This window comes from Symsagittifera roscoffensis, chromosome 7 (assembly GCF_963678635.1).
Source record: "Symsagittifera roscoffensis chromosome 7, txSymRosc1.1, whole genome shotgun sequence".
NCBI classification, from domain to species: domain Eukaryota; kingdom Metazoa; phylum Xenacoelomorpha; order Acoela; family Convolutidae; genus Symsagittifera; species Symsagittifera roscoffensis.
Window position 1 is genome coordinate 56,526,136 of NC_087068.1, and position 23,500 is coordinate 56,549,635.

General features: G+C 38.4%; 1 protein-coding gene across 1 annotated transcript in view; it reads right to left on the minus strand.

Moving 5' to 3' along the window:
- Nucleotides 1–555: 555 nt before the first annotated feature.
- The window catches only part of LOC134852197 (uncharacterized), a 353,512-nt gene continuing 330,567 nt past the window's right edge, over nucleotides 556–23,500 (minus strand). The window contains exons 2-13 of the mRNA XM_063868509.1: nucleotides 15,403–15,464; nucleotides 15,289–15,327; nucleotides 15,168–15,222; nucleotides 13,915–13,991; nucleotides 7,659–12,506; nucleotides 5,689–5,800; nucleotides 5,486–5,537; nucleotides 4,623–4,670; nucleotides 2,636–2,666; nucleotides 2,113–2,230; nucleotides 1,287–1,353; nucleotides 556–890 (exon numbers count right to left, since the gene is read on the minus strand). Of these exons, the coding sequence (XP_063724579.1) occupies nucleotides 828–890; nucleotides 1,287–1,353; nucleotides 2,113–2,230; nucleotides 2,636–2,666; nucleotides 4,623–4,670; nucleotides 5,486–5,537; nucleotides 5,689–5,800; nucleotides 7,659–12,506; nucleotides 13,915–13,991; nucleotides 15,168–15,222; nucleotides 15,289–15,327; nucleotides 15,403–15,457 (5,565 nt within the window). The 5' untranslated portion in view covers nucleotides 15,458–15,464 and the 3' untranslated portion in view covers nucleotides 556–827. The remainder of the gene's footprint in view (nucleotides 891–1,286; nucleotides 1,354–2,112; nucleotides 2,231–2,635; nucleotides 2,667–4,622; nucleotides 4,671–5,485; nucleotides 5,538–5,688; nucleotides 5,801–7,658; nucleotides 12,507–13,914; nucleotides 13,992–15,167; nucleotides 15,223–15,288; nucleotides 15,328–15,402; nucleotides 15,465–23,500) is intronic.

Genomic DNA, 23,500 nt, shown 5'->3' on the forward strand with positions numbered 1-23,500 from the left:
TACTACCACAACCACCCCCAGCCCCCACCCCCCTTCCCCCCCACATCTCATTTGCGGCAGTGAACCGTTGAAAATTGGGAGTAGCAAAAAAGAACCTAATAGAAGGTTTCGACAGGACTATGGTTCGAATGCAAGAGGCGTTCTAAATTAGCCTCAAATTATCACGTCTTAGCTTAGAATCGAGGATGATATCAAAGCAGTCTTGATGAAAACCGCACCCCACGTGGAAGAAAATTGATCAATATTTTTCATTTCATCAATTCTTCTACGCCAATATTAAACCTTTAACAGTTAAAAAATTGTTTGTGTTAGTTAATTCTTGTATAGTATCAAGCATATCTACTGTAAATTTCACGAACAAGACAAAAAGTCGAGGAACAAAATTAACTAAAGCAAAATTCGACAAAATCTACATAAACAGGGTTCAAACTTCTCAACAATTTTTAGAAAAACAGTCGTATTTGTATAACAAGTCAGAATTTTCAAAAACAACTAGGAGATGCAACTTTAAATAAGGCTCGCCAAACGTAATCGTATCAAAATCAAAATCTTGTTTTTTGAAGTATCGTAAAACTAAGTGGAAAAAAAAACAATTTCCTGTTTGTAGATTTTGAACCCCCTGATGCCAAAATCAATGGAAAGAGAACAAAATGAATTTAGTTCAAAAACAACTCAACACAACCGACAATCAACAACCAAAACACGAATGAAAAATATAGCAGCTGCAATTTACACAACATCCGAACTTGGCGCGAGACAATCCATTCTAACAAATCACAAGTCTATAAAATTTAATTGAGTTTAATTTCATTATACTCTAAGTTTTCTCATCTCTGATTTTGCTCAGCTGGTTTCTTCGGTCTACCGGTTTTCTTTGTTCTTGACTGTCTCTGAAATAATATTAAAATTTATATAAAATACTGACGGTGATAACAGTTATCTGAAGTCAAACATGTATTTTTAGCATTTTAGTGGCCGTGAATTCATTTCGCCTTTTAAACTCATTTCAAAAAACATGTTTTTTGATACTATTTAATACAAAGGCAAGCAAAAATTAGCAGCCTAACAGTTAGCACGAATAAAATTACTTAGGTTGTCTATTGATTTTTGTGAAACTTCAAGCGACCAGTAAACTTTCTCTGGAAAATGTTGAAATGATAAAATCTAAAACTGTAAATTTCACTCCTGATTTGAAATGCGATCAAAGCAAGAATTAAAACCACTGAAATTAAATCTAATCCAACAGAATCGAAAAAAGAGTCTTAAAACAAAAAAAAACTACTTACTGTTTCGACGAGAAGGACATGCAGCTGGTCCACAAGATCCCGACATAAATTTTTAACGGCTAAATCACTGAAACAATAATAACCATAAACTAATTTCAGACTTATACAAGAGTGTTATTGTATAATTTCCTAATTCCAGCCTGAGAGAACGTCATCAGACCAAATATTCGGTCTTTTAACTTCTCTGAGTGCAAAAAGATTTAACTTTTTCAACATTATAAGACAGATGAAAAAGTGCCAATAAGCTCAAAAACAAACAAAGAATAATCAATTTTATGAGCTTTTTCAACTTTCAGTTTTGACAATTGACCTTAAAGCTCTTTTACTTCATTCCCGCACTTGGCACCGTTGAAAAAAATAGACTCTTCATTTCTTTCATTGATACTTTAAGCCAGACAGGAATCGTTCCCCAGCTAAGATTCGTTCGAAAAATACATAATTTAAGCGTACATGGTCGTCTATTTCAAATTATTTAAGTTTACATACAGAGTTTACAAATGAAATAAAAAGGAATACACATTTATTTCATTTTATATCAATTTTATTTTGAATTTCACTCATTTCAGCGACAACACTACATAAATGGTATGCCGAATTAAAACCAAACCTGGTTCCGTGCATTAAATCCTATCAAGTATTAAACAGTACTCTTATTTTACTATTGAACGAGTCTGATTGGAGATGATATATCAGATTGTATTTCAGTTAGTACAGTTGTTTCGAATAATATTTCGAAGTTCGAATTTGTGAAAGGCAATTTTTCCGTAGTACGAAGGAGGATAGAGAAAACGCTACGCTGAACTCAAAAACAACAAAATCTACCGACCGTTTTTGGCCATAATTTATGGCACAGTGACTACACACGTAGCCGATGATGTCAATATCATCCAACTTCCTCTTCTCTTCCGCCTTGAATTCACCACTGGAAAACTTCAGCATGTTTACTAAAAATACAATAATTGTTAAATTTCTGAATTAACTTGGGTCTTTTCTATATACGGCCAAAAATTATTAGACTGTTAAATGAGCTTATCTTTTCATTAACATCTTAGATATATTTTCGCTTATAATCAACCAATCAGCTGATATAATTTCGCTGATAATCAACCAATCAGATTTCAACAACTTTTAAACTAGCAAAATGATTAGTTTTTGGGCCGTAAAACAGAAAAGACACATTAACTTTTCAAAACAAATATTCAGATAAATGTTAATATTAAGTGAAATTGATAAAAAATATATCACAAAATAAGGGACAAACTGATCTTGAATATTCACATTACTGACATTTGTGAAATGACAAATCGATTCTCCACATAATTATGATATAAATACAGGAAGCAACTCACATTTAATTCCAGGCTTCTCACTGATTGTATTCTAAAGCAGAAAAATTTTAAAATTTAAACGTTTTACTTATCACTATTTGAAGTTCGAAAACAATTTTTCCTGGAGCAAAATATAAACATAGCCAATTGCCAGTTGGAAGAAAGAAATGAACGAAAAGAAACTGAAAAAAAAATGGACTTATCATGGACACTTTTTGGCTAAAATTAACCCAATTTGAGAAAACTGGATCAATAGGTATACTTTTTATTTCACTGGGAAATCTGATAATTAATTTCCATTTTCGAAATTAGAAGTCGATCACGTTTTTCGTGACCTTTACAAATTTGCTGTTCGATAGTGGAGTTTGCCTTCCTTCTAACAATAGAAATGCATTGAACTTAAAAAGAAATCGCAAGTCAAATTACGAAAAATCAAAATGAGCGTGAACAAACGATTTATTCAAAATTAGTAAGCACAAAACATGGGAAACAGAAGCAGGAAACAGAAGCAGTTTGCCTTCCTTCTAACAATAGAAATGCATTGAACTTAAAAAGAAATCGCAAGTCAAATTACGAAAAATCAAAATGAGCGTGAACAAACGATTTATTCAAAATTAGTAAGCACAAAACATGGGAAACAGAAGCAGGCCCATTAACATGCCAGTTTGCTTAAATCAGGTGTTCAGTAGGCAACATTAATTACATCGAAAATTTCAATCATTTGCCGTTAAACTTGAAGTTTACGTGGCCATGCTAATCGACAAAAAAAACATGCTAATAACCCGGACACGCAGTGATATGATGATAGTAATAAACACTTACACGAGCTCTCTAAATAACCAAGTGGTTTTTGTTCCATGTTCCGACTGCATTTCAAGGTGTTTCTTGATGTTTCGACTGCATTTTAAGGTATATAGAATAGTGTTCTCTTTGCAAAAATGGATGAACCTTAAAAAAAAATTTTTAAAGTTTTTTTTGTGATTTTTTTTCTGAAATTCATCCGACCACACGCTATTCGTGATAGGTTTACATACAGCAAAGTATTAAATAGACCAAATAGCATGCCTCAACTCAATTTGGAACGATTTTTTGAAATCTCCGCTTACGCGTTCATAACGCGAACTATAGAAATATATCGCGCATGATGACACCAAATTGGCAATCTTTACACAACCATAACTTAACAAAAATAGATCACAGGTAAAATATCTTTTTAAATTCGAGCTCAAAGCAACAATACCTTTTGAATGGCATTAAAAAATCCGTCAAAAATGACTAGTTAAAAAGTCAAAAATTGTCTGGAGAAAAAATACCACCCCGAGCACAAATATTCCGTCACATTCTTCGAAAGTCGGAACAAAATAGAGTTAGGGCTAGGTAAAAAACTATTGATTTAAAAGAGTGTTTCTGTAGCTGAGAAGTATTGAAAGCACATGTTACGTTGCTTCGGTAATCCGAGCTAAGTTATTAGGGCACCTATTGCTCGTTTTTAAGGTAATCTTCCTACTTAAATTCCTTTAAGGAGCACTGGTGAAGTGGTTGAAAGTCTCCGTCTCTCAGTCGACAGGTCTTGAGGTCGTGGTTCGAGGATTATCATGATTCGTGCTCCAATTATCCAGCAAAACTGAATTTCGTTATCAAATGATATCAGACGACCTGTTCGCCGTTACGAGCTGAACGGCTTGTATGTTTTCCCTAACTATCGGTTTCAACTACCTCATAATTGACCTCTGCTTAAAATTAGTTGATATCATATGTCATGGGCTAAATTTAGTTGGAGAAAAGGTTTTCCCTCTATAATTTAGGTAATGATAGTATCGAAAATATGTATATTAGACAGAAGCAAATCTTTTTGAGAACATTTAACTGTGACAGTGAAAGAGTTTGCTTTTTATTATTTTGACTTTGAAATATTATGAATTACTGAAGCTGTCTAGTTCATAAAGCTTCTTTTTTTCTATCTAATTTAAAAATTAACAACTCAATAACTAAGAACTGATTTTCTAACCTTTTTGCAATAAACAATTTCTTTAATGAATGCGCTCCAATCTTGTGCCTGAAACAAAAACCAATTTTTGTAGCCAGCAGTTAACAGTAAAAAAAAATGAGCGAACGAAAAAAATTCGATCTCATATCAGCATTACATCCCATGTTAGCCATTGCAGACAAATAAACCTGAATCTAATCAGCAAGCATTTTCAACTAGGAACTATATGAAATTCTTCATCTATCAGATATTTTTTACGTCTCAAATATACCAAAAAAAAACGAAAACATCGTCTTCCCCCTGCGTTAATGCATCGGAGCCTAACTACCGCAGCTTTTGCTACACTTGTGTTATCCTCCAAGACTAAAACTATGTTATCTATCAATCCCTATCAAACAAATACGGATATTTGAACAATCAGATCAACCATACAACTCCCTCCCCCTTCCCATAAATGACGCACCGTAGACCCTTCCGCTAACGTATTATTTTAAATAATTCATTCTATTCAAAATATAGTTTTCGAAAAAACGCCGAAATTAATGGTTCACTAAAAGTTCTATACGGGATCCTATTTTTGTACAGATAATTACCTAAATTACAACGTATATTTTTTCTTAATAAAATTCTTAATTGAATCAGTTACTATATTCAAAAGTAAAATTCTAAAAAAAAATCTGTATTTCTGAAAAAAAACGCATCGCTTGGCACGATTTAATGTGATCTTCAATATAGTGTTTAGTGCCCGACTTAGTAATTGACCCAATAATTTTTAATAGAGCTCCTACAGGGCACTGGATTGTTTAATTAGCAATAGAATTGTTTAATAATAGCTGAAAGAGCTTAAAAATCCTATTTGAAGAAAAAACTGAGAGGAAACTTACCGCTAACTCGATTTTCATCTTGAAATCTTTCAAAACAGGTTTAACATCGCCGCTAAAAAACAATCATTTTAAAATTAAAACATCATTGTCTGCTTTTTAAAAACAAAATCACAGCCGAAAAGATTTCAAAACTTTTTCTTTGTCAAAATAATGTTTCTCGCGTTTATTCAAGTACTGAGCAAGAAACAGGGTAACAAACTTACAGGGTAACAAACTTGTTTCTCTTCATCAGTTCCTTCCAAACTTCTTCCAATTCCTCTTTTCTGGGCCCCTTCGTTCTACTCAAGCTACACCAGGTGGTACGCCAGTCGCGTACTAAAATGGGAAGAGAACTTAAATTTCACACCCGCGGGCGGGTTTTCACTTCAATTGACTCGACTCAACACACTTAGTCCAGAAACTAAGTCGGAGATCTGTTGAATAAATCGAATTCAGGCTTGCGTCTCTTCGGGACATTACGACTTATAAATGCAATCACTATAGCCTAAATTCTCTAACAGTCATTACATACATTCTACCCGAACTCACTCGATTGAAGCTTACGCTAGGCAACTAGTTCTTTCCCATACCTACAAGAATGGTCGGAACAGAAAAACGAACGGCGATTTCTGTACAAGCAGCACGAAGTGTTGAGACCACTATAAATTGAAATATAAAAGAAAAAACGAAAAACTTTTTTTTCGCGGGACATATCAAGCTGAAACTTCCAGCGTGGAAAATTAATCTAAAAAACAGAAACCTTCGCCTTTTAATCAGTTTAGTGGGAGCAAAATATAATGCAACTAGTTCTTCTAGATCTTAGTTTTTATTTTAAATTTGAAGTATACAATAAACGAATTCGTAGCTCATACACTTATACCAACAACAACATCACCAGTAAATAAGGGTAATGGTGGAATAACATAGCCAACTGACAGTTGGGAAAGATTAATGAAAGCAAGGAAACAGAAAACATCAATTTACGAATTTTATAGAAAAAATATATGCCCTTAAAGCTCTTTGCATTTCATGAAAACTTATGACTGGTACTTTTCTGATAAAATTGACCCAATTTGAGAAAACTAGATTATAGCAAAAGTTTTTATTCCGCTGAGAAATCTATAAATTAAATTCCACTTTTGAAACTAGAAGTAGTTTTTGCGCCATTTTCACAGTTTTTGTAGAGTGCTATTTACGTCACTTTCAGAACATGAATTTCATTTGAACTCAAAAAGCGCAAATACTCCTTATTGCATTCGTAAATGCATTAATATGAATGAATGCACATCTGTTATTGGAGCATTTTTGAACATAGTTATTGGAGCATTTTAAGACTTTTTCCTGGATAAAAAAAAACCTCACCAAGACCTAAATAAGAGTCTTCATTACGATCATTAGTGTTCAACAAGAATATCAAGTTGCTGAGCAAGTAGCACAAAACGTTTCGACCACCAAGTTAAGTAAAAAATTTTAAAAAAAACAATACCGCTCGTATCAAGGCAAAGCCTTGAAAATTCCGTCTGCTCGTAATCTATCTGCAGTTTTTCTCTAATCCTCAAAAATATTTTGAAGTTTAAATTTCCCTCAACGCGAAACTGCTCGTAATCTATCTGCAGTAGTTTTTCTTTAATCCTCAAAAATATTTTGAAGATTAAATTTCCCTCAACGCCAACATATTTCAGATGGCGAAAAAATTCCAGCAAAAACGGTCATTTAAAATCAAAATTTGTTTTTTGGGACCTTTACGCTTTCGCTGTTTTTTGCCTTCCTTTCAACAAAGGAAATGAACTGAAGTTATGAAAAAAATCAAAAGGCAAACCGCGAAAAATCAAAATTTAGCGTGAACAAAACTTTTTTCTGAACAAAAAACTTATCGCAACCTAATTAAGAGTCTGAACTACGTTCATCGACTGTCAATTATGTACAAAACTGAATTATAACTGAATTGGTTGTCATCAAATTCAAAGTCAACACGTTCCGTTTCGCCGAGTTGGTCTGAAAATCGAAAAATTCCAACACTTCTCGATACTGTAACAACTTTTTAATAAGATACCACGCTCACTCCCTACAGGCTTTTTTTCAGCTTGCCACAATATTTCAAAAAAAAATCACACTCTACGCCATAGTTCTTCTTCCCTTCGTGAAGTAGTCGGAATAATTCGGAACAAAAAAGACGCTATCACCATGCACTTACCGTGATATTTCTGTCCATTTCTTACGAACGAGTAGTAAACACCCTTGCTTCGCTTCTGCTCATCGGTTTCTTGTTTTCCGGGCGCCGAGTTAATATTTATTTTAGTTGAATTAACTGGACTTCCATTCGGCCATTTAGCCGGAGATCTCTGTCTGAGCTCGGCGAAAAATCTGCTATAATCCTCTAAATCATTCACGCAATGATTATCGCCAATATTGCCGTGATTCTCATGATCCATTGCACTGCCATCTTGTCCAAGCTTTCGATCGTATTTTTTGGTCCTTTTCATTCCTTTTGCTATTGTTTTTGTTGCATTTTGTTTGGTTGCTTTATCATGAATTTGCTTTGATTTTGTCTCAATTCCTCGCGTATTTTCGTCACCCGCTAGATAATTTGTCGAATTTATATTTGTTCTAGATACAGAAAGTAAATCAGAAGTTTCGGTTGTTGTTATTGTCGTACTTGGCGGCAAAGGTTCCTGGGCAGTGCAGCCTCGTTTCGCTTCAATACGCTCTTTGTCTTTGGATAGTGCTCGTTTTCTTTTACTTTTTTCCATGAGCTTTGAGTTGCTTTTTATCGCAAAAGAGGCTATAACTCCAGGGTACTTTCTGGGAACAAGGCCTCTTTTGCTTGAACGAATTGAATCTTGACTCTTAGAAGCTGATGATTTGCCATCAGAAAAGGATCGATTTTGTTGGTTTTCAAATCCAAAAGCTTTTTCATTACCTGTCTTTTCAGGCGCGCTTTGAATTCTCGGTAACTCTTTGTTTATATTCTCTTCTCTGCGTAAAGTAGTTTGTTCTTTCTCGTTTGTATTGGTAAGTTCTCCCGGATTTCTTTCAGTATGGTTCCCAAAACTGAGATAACGAAAAATTGTTGTAACTTCACTTTTTCTGGGGTAATACAAGCTGGACCCAACTTGTGTTTCTACGTTTTCATGCCGATCAAAATCCTCGCGTCTGATAAAGGACATACTTCTTCTAACTGTTGTTTGCAAACCAACAGATTTTCTGCTCAACCTCTTGTGAGGTGTGGGTTTTCGAAATGATACTTGACAACTGACACCTTTGGGTTCCTCATTTGCCGATGTCTGTGGATCCTGCTGTTCCTCGGGAGTAACCGCAAAAGAGACGCTTCGTCTACTTCTTTTAGTGCTTCTCAGTGGAATCGAAGTCGGTGTTTTATTTGACGAATTTTGCTGAGACAAAACTGTAACTGCTGTAACCGAATTGGTGTCAAAACAAAATGGATCTACAAACAAATTTTCCTTATTGACGCAATTTGATCCACCCGTAACGTCTTTTTCTATAAACGCTCGAATCACCTTATCACTTTTTTCTGTGGGATCTTCACTTTGGATAATTTTTTCAGCCGTTGCGTTGATTTCTTTCCTTTCACTTTCAGCGCTCTCTTCGCTCAAATCTGAGAAACGTATCGGCTTCCCGTCAGATCCAGTTGCAGTTTCATTTTGACATCCGGAGTCGACATTACCTGCAGCCATAACTTCAACAGCCGAGTTTTGTAACATTTGAACGCTCGTTGTTTGCGATCGACTTTTTTCATCGGGTTGCATTTCACAAATGTCAGCTTCATTGGCCAGATTATTCTCAGTTACATTCTCCATGTCTGATACCATCAAAGCGTATGGGTTTACATGACAATCAAAAGCCTTAAAAGAGTTTCGACGAGAAAACCGTTCACGGGTTCCATTTACATCTGACAACTGGATCTCCGAAGTATTTTTCGAATCCACAGAAATGTTATTTGTTACAGCATTAGCAGTTTTGGCAACCCTTACATTTCCATTAGCTCTGATACTGTATTCAAACTCTCGGCTATTAGAGAGTTCATTTAGAAATTGACTTTTTTCTGCTGTTTTATTAGCGGCATCAACATCAAATAAAGAAATAGCAGAACTTCGATCTTTCTTCGTGAGGTTTTTCCGTTTAGATATAATGGACACAGCACTAGCCCTGTAACCTTGTCCACTTTCAGAAGATTTTGACCTTCTCGATTTTCTTTGAGATATTCGTTCCAGTGATTCTTCGCTGCGATTCGATTTTCTCTTTAAGGACGACTTATCTGGCTGGTCTGACAAAGACGAAGACTTTATGGCTCTTTTTGATTGCTCCAGTCCTGAATCTAACGAAGGCAAAGTATAGCTTGGTTCGATTACCTGTTTGCGAGATCTCGTAGACTGAGATACATTCTGACTGTATTCGGTGCTGTCTAAATTTGGACTCCCGATGTTTTCGATCTCCTGTGATTCTTTTAACGACTCTTTAGAAGAGGTTTGTTCAACATTTTCATCTTCACGACTTTTCACAGACTGTTCAGAGCTATAACCAAACACAGAACTTTCCAGTGAGCTCTTATTTGTATCAGAAAAGTGCAAGCTACTTTCTTCATTTTGTAGTTTATTTGACGGCGTGCGAGAGATCCCCTTACCAATTTCAGAGAATGACTTCAATTGAGATTGTGTTGAATTTGATCTCCCACTTGACCTTGAAGCGACATTTGACCTTGAAGATGACGCCGTACTTCGCGATGAATTCCTGGTACCATGAGTATCACCAGATTCTGTTTTTCCAGGCGAAGCGGTATTTTCAGATCCATGATTTTCAACTAAGCCTGAATAGCTTCTCTCCGCTCTATGACTGGACCTAGATCGTAAAGTATCGTTTATATTTCTGCGTATAAACGTATCATTTGAAACACTTTTGTCAGAAAAATTTGAGGAACCTGAACATTCTTCGGATTTTTCTGGCTGGGCAGCTGGTTTATCTTTAGCAACAACTTCAGTCAAACTCTCAAAACCAGAGAGTATCGAATCAGAACGCCTCGCATCCTCGCTTGATGAAATATCATTCCGCGAAAACGATAACGATACTCTGCCTTCGGTTCCATTCAAACCGGATAACTGCAGCTCCGATGCTTCTTTAATAGTTGCTTCCGAAACCTTTCTCACAACTGAACCCTTTCTGGCTACGGCTCTTTCGTTTTTATTAGTCCGGATACTGTTTTCAAAGATATTGGACCTAGAAAATTCTTCCAAGAAATTGCTGATTTCTGAAGGTTTCGAGTTATTTCCATCAAATAAACCGATTGACTCGGACTTAGAGCACTCATTGACCACCTGCTGATCTGCAAATACGTTTGCAGCATCAAAAGCTTCGGAATTCGCTCGGATAGAAAGGGAAGAGGGTGCAAAAAGTGACAACGCCGAGTTTCGATCTCCATTTGTAGTTCGGCTTTTAGCATTTTCTGACGATAGCGACCTTGCAGACTTTGTAATGGATAGCCCCACTGAAATTTCTTCACCATTCGATTTTCTTGTTTGAATTTCATTCGATTCAGGAATTGAGACATTTGCTTGCAGTCCTGATTTTCTTGTTCTAGTTTCAGATAATGAACTATTTCGTTGCCCGATGTTGCTTCTAGACCTAAAACTTGATTTCGATTTTGACCTTGGCCTCAAAATATCTCTGGTTCGGTTTACACCTGATACTTCTGTGAGCGTGTTATCGATAGATATCCCAACACTACAACTGTTAATTCGCAGAGACTGCCTTGGAGACTCATTTTCATTATTTTGCACATCCACAGACTTTTCTTTTCTGGCTTTCGAAATATCAGTCGAAAATGGGGTCAGAGAATCGACGAACAAATCTGTTTCGACTTCCGAAATATTCTGCATAGACGAATTGTTAACAGGAAAAAAATTACTACTTCTCCGAAAATGAGAAACGTCGCCGTTTGATTGTCGCATTTCTGAGCTCCTGGCTTGTTTGCTCTTTGAACTGTTATAAAGACTCAACTTCGAAATGTTCCCATCAATTAACGACTTCCTGGTAAAATCCATCTTTGTAACTTGGGTTAGATCCTGTTTTATACTGTTCGTTTTTGCCGATTCTTGGAGAAAAGTCACGCCAACGGGCGCCAACACGCTTGATCTTCTTGAAGGAGAAACTTCAGATGCAACCGGATTTAAGAGAACTTGGTTGCTCTGATCACTTGATTCGTTTATATTGTCACACACCTCAGTGTCTGTTTGAACAACAGTTGGTTCTAATGAAGAGTCGCTAGTATTGCAGATATCCGAGTCTCCGGTTGCAAGAAGAAACGACGGACCCATACTATCTTGTTTTCCAGCTCTGCTCTGGCTTTCTTCAGTTGAAGCTTCATTGTTTCCGGTTCCAACCTCAGCTGGATCAGAATTTGTTCTCGATAAAAGCATAGAAAGACCCGGAGAGTCGCAATTTTCGTCTCTATTTTGACTCTGAGAGCAACAACTAGCTCCTTTGGTACTGAAAATTTCATCAATTACTCCTAAATTGTCACATGCATTTTCGCTTTCGTTTCTGCCATCAAATAATCCGTCCATTATTTCATGTTCGTTGGTAGGACGTGGAGGTTCTAGGACATTGTTTGACCTATTTCCTAGATTTTTATTTTCTTGACTACTAACAATAAAGGTAGAGTTAACTTTAACAAGCGTCGAGTTAAGTTCTGGACCATCTAAGTTGATTTCTTTTCCATCTAAAGGCGTCTGTTTTTCATCATTAGCAAATTCATCAATTTGTGAGCTTATATTATTACTTGATTTATCACATGAGCGTCGTCGCCAGCTCGTAGCATTCGTAATTTCTGTATGAATGCTTAAGTCACTGCTAATGTCACTGGCATCTTCTATTTCTTCAAGTCTAGGCTCGTCTTGTAAAACTTTATTTTGGCATTCAAGGTTGGGATTGTTTTCTTGTGAACAGGGAATAGGTGACAAATCCAGCAACCCAATGTCACAAGTATCTGCAACCTTCATAGTACTATTTTGGGTTCTCCGGCGCGATTCTGAAATATGTATATTTTAATTACTCTAACTTCATCTCGACTAATTTAGTTTACATTGAAATGCTGATTGGACACCTTACTTTACGCATCCAATCATGGCTTTACGCATCCAATCTTGAACATAGCCAACTGACAAATTGAAAAGAGTAATGAACGCAAGGAAAACAAAAAAAAACTGACTTGTTTTTTCAAAAATCTTCAACTTTAATCCTTTCTATTCTTGACTTCAAAAGCTCACACCCTATGTCAGAAATTGGAAAACTAACAAAAACAAAAAAAACTGACTTGTTTTTTTAAAAACTTTCAACTTTTGAATTTCAAAGAAAAAAATAGATGTAGAAGAAATTATGATGGACATTTTTTTGTTAAAAATGACCCATTTTAAGAAAAGTGGATCAAAAAGTAAATTTTCATTTCGCTGGGAAATCTGAAAATTAAATTCAACTTTCAAAACTCGAAGTCAATCGTGCTTGTCGTGACTTTAACACTTTCGCTGTTTGATAGTGGAATATGGCTTCCTTTTAACAGAAAAATGAACTGAACTAAAAAAAAAATAAAGAAAATCCGAAAAAAAACAAGGTTCGTACAAATACACTATCAGCTTGCTAGTGTAATCACGACTCAGAAGGCTTTACTATGCTATGTAACTCGACCTATTCTAAAAATTCTTTGTGGTACCTACGTGATTTTAAGTGGAAAAAAGAAGAAAATAAAACATAGCCAACAGACGGTGTGAAAAGAGTCAATGAACACACAAAAATAGAAGGATAGTGACTTGTTTTATAAAGAAAACGTCAATTTTTAAATTATAACGAATATATGCCCTTAAAACCTCTTTGATTTGCAACCCAAAATTATGACTGACAATTATTGATAAATCTCAATTTGAGAAAACTGGATCAATAGGTATAACTTTTATTTCGCTGGGAAATCTGATAATTAATTTCTTTTCGAAATTAGACGTCGATCACGTTTTTCGTGAACTTTACACTTTTGCTGTTCGATAGTGGAGTTTGCCTTCCTTTTAACAATGGAAATAACTGAACTTAAAAAGAAATCACAAGTCAAACCGCGAAAAATCAAAATTGAGCGTGAACAAACCTTAAGACTTTACTGAAAAAAAATCACCAAGACCTATATAAGAGTACTAACTACGTTTATTACTCTTAAAAAAGTAATTTTTCATTTAAAAAACTTGTCTACATGAAGACATTGCATTACTCATTTAGCCTTTACCATATGTTGTACTTGCGCTCGAAATCATTTCAATGTAAACATTAATAGCGCTTATTATCGCTGTCTTAAATTAAAAGGGGAAAAACTTCGAGATAAATGAAAATAACATTCAGACACGGATTAGAACCGATCGTTGCTTTTTGAGCTAAATTAGAAATTGTGAAGTTCGAACCTGTTAGAGCAGATATGTTTCTAATGCTTTCAGTTGACATCTTCGAAGTTCTGATTTTCTTCGGAAAGCTCTTAGTGCTGAAACAAAAACTCAAACTGACGTCATACAACCAATGCTGGTATGTTAAAAACAATGTTTTTAAAAGCTGACACATTAACATAATTTTAACTGAACCCAGGGATGAGTCAAAAAACTTTTAACTTCCAAACCTTGTTTTTTTATTCCCAGGGCACTTCGGAGGCAAAATGAACTATTTTTCTTCTGAACTTAATCACTTGCCGAAATAAAAAAGTTTTCTAGCCCTTTCCATATTTAACTTAAACAGCTCAATGTCGGAAATAGAAAACATAATGAAAAACACGACTGCCAGCGTCAAATTTTAGTATTAAGACAAAACTTTATGGGCGAAAACTAAGAAAACAAAACTTGGGCAGAAGCCCGTTCAGCCGCGTAAAAATAGTCCTCAAAAATTTTGGAGCTACAAAATTTTCTGAAATCCCATATTTTGTCCTTTCTAACGTAGACAAATAAACCTTCAACGAAAGATGAGGAAATTTAAACGTAAGAGGAAATTTAAAATCTTGACCTCATTTACCTGCACAATTAAAATCCTAGATATGGTATTATTGAATGGTAAAAATAGCTGGACCTTCATAGCCGAAAACTTCCAAAGCAAAAATTTACAGGTCCCGACCTGACTCAAGCACCACATCTGCGTCTTCACAAGCACAAAAATGGCAAATATAGTCACTGAAATTGAATTTAATATAAAGCAAAGGTTGCAAATAAATAACCTTAGGTTGATTACTATGAAATTTAGCAAACAACAAGAATTCAGATACAGCGTCATCACACATACTACTTCTCGCTCGAAATTAGACAAAAACTCCAAAATTTCTAACCGGGTTTTCTCGACACTGCGACGAATTGCTGAATTTTTTTAAAGTCATTCGAATCACGACTCAAAGGGATTGATATGATATCAATCGACCAATTCCAATGATTATTTGTGGCACCTGATTTTGCATGAAAAACAAAAAGACAAAAAAAACAGCCAACAGGCAGTTGGAAAGGAGTCAAGGAACGCAAGAAAACAAAAAAAAATATTAACTTGTTTTTTGAAAACTTTCGAATTTTAGCAAAACATGAAACTCATAAGCCAATGCTCAAACATTGTCAAACATGAGTTGACAAACATGGGTATTTCTTTTTAATAGTTTCTTGTTTGGTAGCATTTTTAGATAGAACCTTACCAGTTTTGAAACATCTGTTGAATTGTGTTAAAGTCATTTTCCATTGAGTTGACATCTAAACAAATCCAATTCTAACACCAAGTCAAAAACGATCATAATGAAGATTTTACTGCTACTTTACCTTTATTTTTTTCAATCAGAACTTGTCGAAAACATTCAACTAAAACACGTTAATCCAGTTGACATATAGGGTTGCTATTAAACAAATTAATAAGTATAAGGATACAGAACTTACATCTTGAAAGTAATAAATTTTGAAAACTTGTTTCATTCTCTACTTCAAATTCCATTATCTCTGAAAAAATTATAAAGTTAGGAAATCATTTTATTCAAACCGATTTTCTAGATGTACGTGAGGTGACAAAGTTAGGAAACCATATAAAGTTAGGAAAGATGTACGGTTTTCTAGATGGACATGAGGTGACAAAGTTAGGAAACCATATAAAGTTAGGAAACCATTTTATTCTAACCGGTTTTCTAGATGTACAAAAGGAGACAAAAAGGAAACTGCTATTTAATAAATTTAAAACTTGTTTCTCGAGAATTAAACTTCTGAGAAAATGTCTCGATACCGACGTTGTGTAACATTCGCCCGGAAGATACATATCGACGGATAACAAAACTAAGTCTTAAGACGACTGGCTAACGTCTAAACAGAGCTTTGCATGCTTTTCACCGTCTCTAACCAAGCCAGTACTTTTCGGTGGTCTTTCTAACATCGGGTCGACAAAAACGTTACTGTTCTCCGGCTTCGACCAGAACGCTCAAATTAACTTAATTACATGCAAATAGTGAGCTCATGGCTGGGCCTCAGTATCCCCAGACCACGAGGTCACTCCTAAAAACAGGGCTACTACTTATTATATTACTATTGTTTTTGTTCAGTAGATAAAAATCATCATCTCCATCGAAGATGGATCAACCCTTTCCCCCCAACTCCTAGCACCTCATCCTTGTCAAAACTAATCCAAATATCAATTAAATTCAAGTCAGGACATGACAGGATGCTAAAAGTTTATATAACAGGCTAAAAGTTTCAGTTCCGAAACCCTTTCGGATTCTTGAATCCACTGAATCAAGCTCGTTAACCTTGATTTCCTCCTAATCCGGAAGGCTGGTTTCTTACCCTTCACCGTTGTTCGCAACGGCCTTGCAACTATTGTAGCAGCACAATAGTTGCAACTCGGAACGTTCTCTGCTATTCCTGCAATCTGCTGCTGTTTTTCAATCACGATTGTCGTTGTTATCGTCAGCGCAACTAATGTTGTTGTGTTTTCTCTCTCGTTTTTTGTTAAAATGGTCGTTTCAGCATTTCTCAGAAATGTGACGTCATCATTCGAATTTTTGAAAATTTAAAATACTAGAATTATCTAGCCCTCACCGTTCGGCTAAAAGTTCCAATAACGCTCTTAGTTCTTAAAAACCACCAATCCGGAAGGCTTACTGCTAAAATTCCGAATTCTGCAGAGATTGCATTTTTCACATTCTGGTCGAATGTCACATACTCCCCGGACAGTCCGGTCAATGTCCTCATTGAATCGCGCAATGTTCATAAAATGGTTACAGTGTCATCGAACAGAATTTACAAAATGCACGAAATTACTTTTATCCACGTCACATCGACTCACTGCAGAATATAAATGGCATCATACTACATCATTATATCCTTCAAATTCTCTCTTTAATCTGCACATTGAGGATACAACCTAAGATAAAACATATTTTCTGACTCCCAATGTCAATGTCCCGATTAAAACTTTTTCTCTTAGATTTAAAAGGTGTTGGCTTGCAGGACAGTCCTGCCAACCAACAAGCTAAAATTATCCTACTATGCTTCTTCCCTTCGGAAATCTTGCTTGTCATTGTCCTGAATATTAGAACTAAGAAACTTTGTGGTTAGAAAGAACCATGAAACAATCTCCCTCTTCAAGAGATTACTCAAGCCTTCCACGTCACCACAAAGTGATCAGTCTTCCTAAGTGATTAAAAACAATCATGCAGGCTGGAATATTTAAATATACTCTTCTCTTAAGCCTTTCTAAATAAATAATAAGTGTCTCTAAAGCCACTTCCGCTAAAATCAAAATGCAAATTTATAAATGCAACAATTTCAAAACTCAACTAAATGTTTCAGTTTTCAATTACAACTTGGTTGCTTGGTTTCTCACTTGAGTTTTTCACACACATAAAACAATTCTGAGTTTTAACTTTTCTTCATCACTCCTTTGTTCTCTTCTTTTTTCGTCGTTTAGAAGTTCTAAAACTTCTAAATTCTTCTAATTTTCTTTCTTGTTGCCTCTTGTTTTCTCGACCATTCGTCAATGTTCCATTTCCTCCTCCTGTGATGCTGACTCCGCACTTTCGGTTTCCGTGTCTTGTAGCACGTCGTTGGCTATCCTGACGCTGTTGGAAGCCGTCCTCCAACCCTTCTGCTCTTCTACCCTCTGTTTACAGCAAGGTAGGGGATCCACGTTGGATTCTCTGTTTCTACAGAAGCTGTTGTGGAGACACAACGTCACGTTTCTCTCCAGATCTTCTTTCAGCATCTCTGCCTTCTCATTTCCACTACGCTCACTCGTCCTGGAAATTCTTTTCACAGCGGTGGTCACTGCATTCCGATGAGTCACGAAAGCTCGCTTGAAAGCTCCTGCCCCAATGTCCAGCTGATATTCACTGTACACTCTGCCATGTTTCGACATATGCTTTTTCGCATACTCGTACAACCACGCAGTCATGTTAGCTCTGAACCATGGCATCAGTCGTTTTCTCGCCCATATCTTCTTCACTTCCATCGGAATGTTCAGAACTTTGCACATTGTCTCAAAAAGATCTAAATCTTTTAGACAATCTAATTTCCGCAATTGTTCTCTCGTCGGCGCCTCCTGTCTATTATTCTCTCTCACATGAGCTTCCAGCCATCGTATCGCCATCATAACTCCCACTATCACTATTGTTACGGGCTGTGATGAATCTGGTAAACCCATGGAGAGCAGCTCTCCAGAGTCCCAGATCAACATCAGATTACTACGCTTGGGATACCACCAGGTCTGCAGCAAACAGTGGCAAGGAAACTCGTCATGAGTCAACATGATGCTCCTCCAATTACGTTTTCCCGAAGCTTCCAGCAATGGTTCCACTTCCATCATCACTCGGTGGATTTCATCATTCTCATATACTGCATTGTAATCTGTGACAGTTGATCCTCTCTGTTTCTGTTTCTCAAAGTCACTGAAGTTCCCGCTCACATATCCCATGAACTTCTTTCCTAGTATTGACTCCAACTCTTCTTTGGTTCTCTCTGGAATTGCTGAGAACATCTTACATAGTAACTCGTAAGACTTTTCAGACATTCTTGCCAATCTCACTGAGAAGGCTTGATCCACAATCGTTCTTGTACTCTTCACGTCCACAGCTACGAAGTATACAGGATACCTGCTCTTGCACATTGGAGCCAACGTTGAACCCACCAAATATCGTGCTCCTGATGGTCTACAATAAGTTTCGCTGTGTCTGATGTTCATTTCTGTCTCGATTGCTTCCCTCCATTTTCCTATATACTTCTGTTCAGTCTGCAGAACTCCTGGGAATACTTCTACGCTGATGGCTGTGACCATCTCATGTTTCTGTTCTAGATTCAATAGTGACTCTAAAGAACCAAACATGCTGTAGAATCCTAGTGCAGTCACTAGATTCACATCGGTTCCTCCATGGCAATCTGCTATCAGTTCCGTCTCCGTTCTTGCTTTCATCACTACATTTCCAAACAATACTGTCAATTGCTTGTGTTGTTTCTCCAGGGTTTTCACACAGTCTAGACCTCCACAAACATGACCCTCCAGTCCACAGACTTCCGCCAGACAGCTACCAGGTTTGACCCAGTCTTCTGGTTCCCAGCCAGGCAACTCCACTTTATCTTCTCCGTTGCTCTTAGAGGCTGTTATCATCACATTATATATGATGTTGAGGTCACGCAGGTTACAGTCTGCATTCAGTTCCCTCTGTACGTCTTGTGTCGCCCGTAATATTGAGTCAGCGTTGGGACTAGGACACCATGATGGCCTCATCAATTCCCACACTGCCATCAAGCTCGTTCTCAGTAATTCATCTGAGAATCCCAACCCAAACTCCACTCTCTTGTCGGATTTTGGTACTGAAGGTGCAGTCACCTCTTCTTCCAAGACCAGTCCCAATTTGGCCTGTATACTGTTAACGCTCTTAGTCGTTACAATTCTGGACGTCCAGAATCTTAGTAACACCGCCTGCTCATAATCAAAGAAGCAATCGCGTATGTCTTCACTCAGGAAAGGGTTGTACGCTATCCCTATAATCCCGGATACGTAGCTATATGACTTCTTCTTGATCGGTCCACAGTACTCACTGGATTTCGGCATCGCTCCCATAGATTCTTTAGTGAGTCTCAACTCCTTGTTTGAGAATCTCCTGATCTCGTCTATCTTTTTCATGGGTTCCAATTGTTCAGGTTCTTTCATGTTTACCCTCATCGGTTTACTTTGCTGCATATCCAGCATTGCTAGCAAGAACAAGGCTTTCGTTCGCTCATCGCCTTCCCTCAACATTTTAACACAAGTGTTTAATGCAGGTACTGAAATCTGCTCTATCAGGAATCGAATGAAACAGAGAGCGTCTCTCCGCTTCGCACACGCTACTGCTGCTCCCTCCTGGACTATCAGATCCCTCAGATTCGTCATAAGGAAAACCTTTTCTTCTTTTGATCTCTTTCTTTCTTCTGAATCATATTCTTCGCGAGTCAGTCCCATCATGCACCAGGCGAACCTGAGTTGTAACTCTGTCCTTACGTTAGGTACTGCCACGAGAGCATGTATTCTTGGCGTAGTCCTCATTTCTTCTTCGAAATACCTCAATACTACTGCTTTCCATGGAAGGCTCACTAACTGCTCGATTGTTTCCGCCCGTATGTCAGACGACGCCAAAGTTCCATACGCCTTCTGCTTGAGGGTGGTACCTTGCAACATCATCTCCAGATAACCCTCCATGGCTTTTTCGTCTTCCAGGGCTATTACATACCCTCTAGCCGAGTTTCGGTATTCCAACAACTCCATGTATCCACCAGTGGGTTCGTCTATCGACACAGTCTCCGACACTGTCAGTCGGTTGTATTCCACTGGTGTTAGTTGTCCTGCGACACCTCCCTTTCCATGATTCATGGGAGATGGCTTGAAGTCCCTCATTTTGCTCTCTCCACATTGGCTTAGTATTTCCATCTCTAAAGTTGCTCCAGTCAGAGTGCGGTCACTCCTTTTGGATTTATAACCGGTTGACTTTATCCCCGCCATGAGAATGGGTGGCACCATCGCTATATCGGATAATATTCTATCTGTGCCAGACAATTGATAATCACCTTGCCCCAAATCCATGACTTCCTCGACTCGTTTTCTTTTCGCTGAGTTACCAGCTTTCATCGATATTTCTGAATCCACTTTCGCCTTCCCAATTCTCCTCGGCATCACTCTGCTGCCTAACTTCATCTTCATCGCATTGATTTTATCAATCACCATTTTCGATCGCATCGTCCCTCTCCTGGTTCTTGACAGGTACACCACCTCTCCTTCATCGTCCTGCGGTTTCATCTTGATGGGAGAATTCGCTTCACTCTCATCAGTGGCTGAGTCGATCAATAACTCACTCAGTCTCCCTTCACACTCATCAAGCTTGTCAAGTATTTCTCTCATCAAGGGTTGATTGAGACCTGTTTTGAGGATGGACTGGGTCCCATAGCTCTGAATCACGGTCCAGATTTCTTCCATAAACGCCACTCTGTCCAGTTTACATCCCGTCCTACTCTCGTGGTCTCGGTGATGTACTTCCCATTCTTCTTCGGGCAGCGTTCCTAAGAAAGGTACTCTGGCTGAGACCTCTATTCTTCTCCTCCGCGGTGATTCCATAAGGATTCTCTGGTCGTTATTTCTTGAATTGCCAGGAGAGCTGCTCTCCGGCAAATTCCGTTTCATTTCCTCAAAGGCTGACGGAGGCTCCAGTGTCGAGATGCCTTCATCCGCTGGCTCAGTCGTTTCCAACGTGTCTGCATTATTCTCAAGATCACTGAAGATATTGAAATCCAGGCTGGATGTTCCTCCTGTCGATGCCCTGTCGTCTTCCCCACCAGCTTGATCTTGTTGCATGGGTTCTTCAGTCTGACGGCTTCCACCCTGTCCGTCATCTCCTTCTGACTTGTCCTTATTCGATCTCGATGGTCCTTGTTCGTCATTGTCGGCTTCTTCCTGGAATCTCGGCATGAGCAATGTACCGGCCGATTTATCTTCCTCTTCTCCATGGACCACTTTGATTTCTTCGCAGCCGAAGGGTGCTAGGAAGGTTCTCGTCTGCAATATTCCTCCAACTTTCATCTCCTTTTTCACACTGGTCAGGATTAATGAGGCTTCAGGCAATTCTGTCCTGCCTCTCATTCTCATCGGAATTAAGCATAGTCCCTTCCATTCCTCATCAAATCTTCCAGGCTTGGGAGTCGCGGCGTTGCTTATTCGCCTTCTCGTCGCTTGATCCGTGTATGCAAATCGTGTGTACTGTAACACGGCGGCATTTCTCCCTACGAAGTATGGATCCATCGTCACCGAGAAATTCCCTACTCTCCTTTCATTGGTTTCGAATGCTCTCAACCTAGGAGTTTGTATTACGGAGACTGCTCCGAGCAACATCCTTCTTATCAGAGGGAATTCAGGAATTGCTTCCGGTAGCTTCTTGTAATCGCCCCAGTCTTTCGTCTCTTCTCTCACCTTGTGATATGCTGCTGTGAGACGAGGCACTCTGGTTATTTTACCATTCGTTTTGTCATAGGGTCTCAGATTCCAAAGCTTTGGAAACACCTCGATATGTCCTCTCTCTACTTCTCCCATGCGGTCACGGAAGTGATCGTCAAAGTTGATGACTGTCATCTCTGGCTCCGATATTTTCGCAAACAACAGATCTTCACTCATGAGCTCCCGCAGTGTGTGCTGCTCACACCAGTTCAGTGTACTACCGTCCACTGCCGATATGAGGTTCAGGTGCAGCACCGACCTCCTATATGCTTCCACTTTAACGTCAGGGAACGCAAAGGTGACTGCTGGTCCATAGATCACTGTCACGAACCCCGTGACTCCTCTGATCAGCGCCAAGGGATCGGTCCTCATAGCCAAGCTCAGATCTGTTAATAGCGGCATGCCTCCAACATGTCGTCTAACATCTTCCTCTCTATCAATTGTCTCGTCTTCTCCGGTTCCAAAGCGATTTTGCTGCAAGAGATATTGGATAAGAGTGTGTCTCAGGTCTCTTATCTTGTTCCACGAGTCCGTGGATTTCTTCATACCCAGGTTCCTCACTCTCTCTTTCATCTGCTCTGGACAACGTGCCAGTTTCATTAGTCCTCCCAAGTTTCCGTGGGTTATTGCGATCAATGTCAGAAGTCCATCTAGTCGCAGGTTCTGTATTCCATCCGTAAGCAGTATCGCCGGTCCTTTCACGAAACTCTCCGCTCCGAATGTCACGAACAAGGCTAATAATTCCACTATCGATACTTTCACTACTGCTTGGAGGAATTCCTTTATCAAATAGTGCGAGACTTTCGGGTAAACTTTTGCCAAGAAGGACGCGGTCCATCCGGCTCCCAACCCTTCTAGCATGCTGTCTATCCTTTCAAATCCCTCCTGTCCCTTCGTTTCCTGGGTCCAGAAGGTTTCCAGAGTAATCTGACACATTCTGTTCACGAACTCAGCTGTCTTTTCTCCGGCATTTTCCGCCAGGTTCACCTCCTTCAACAAGTAGGCGTGTATCTTAGTGATCATTACTGGGCCTTGCTGAAAAGCATCTGCACCCAATGCCGCTACTCTAGGATTCAGGTGTAGCCACTGGTTTGCTTCCGGCTTGGTTCTCAGCACCATCGCCTCCAGATGAGCTCTCGTCTCCAGTGAATTCTTTCTTCTCGTGTCTTCACTCGCCACTTCCATTGCTCGGAACCACAAGTCGTTGGACATTGCCGTGATCACTCGATGGTCGTCATCTATTCCTGGTTTCAGTTTGAGTTGCCGACTGAAGTTGGACAGTTCCAACCCCAGCACTTCGTCCAACACTAACATGTGTAGCGCGTGGTCCTTGAATCCTCTCATCGCGTTTGAGATATCTGACCATACTGCAGGCAGTTCAGCCTTAAGTGGCCTCAGGTTCTCCATTTCTATCATGCGATTCGGGGCTGATATGATCACATCATATCTTCCTTCCGAAAGTAAGGCCACCATTGCATACACAAATTTCAGTCGATCCGGGAGATGTGCATATCCCGGAGACAACGCAAATACTAC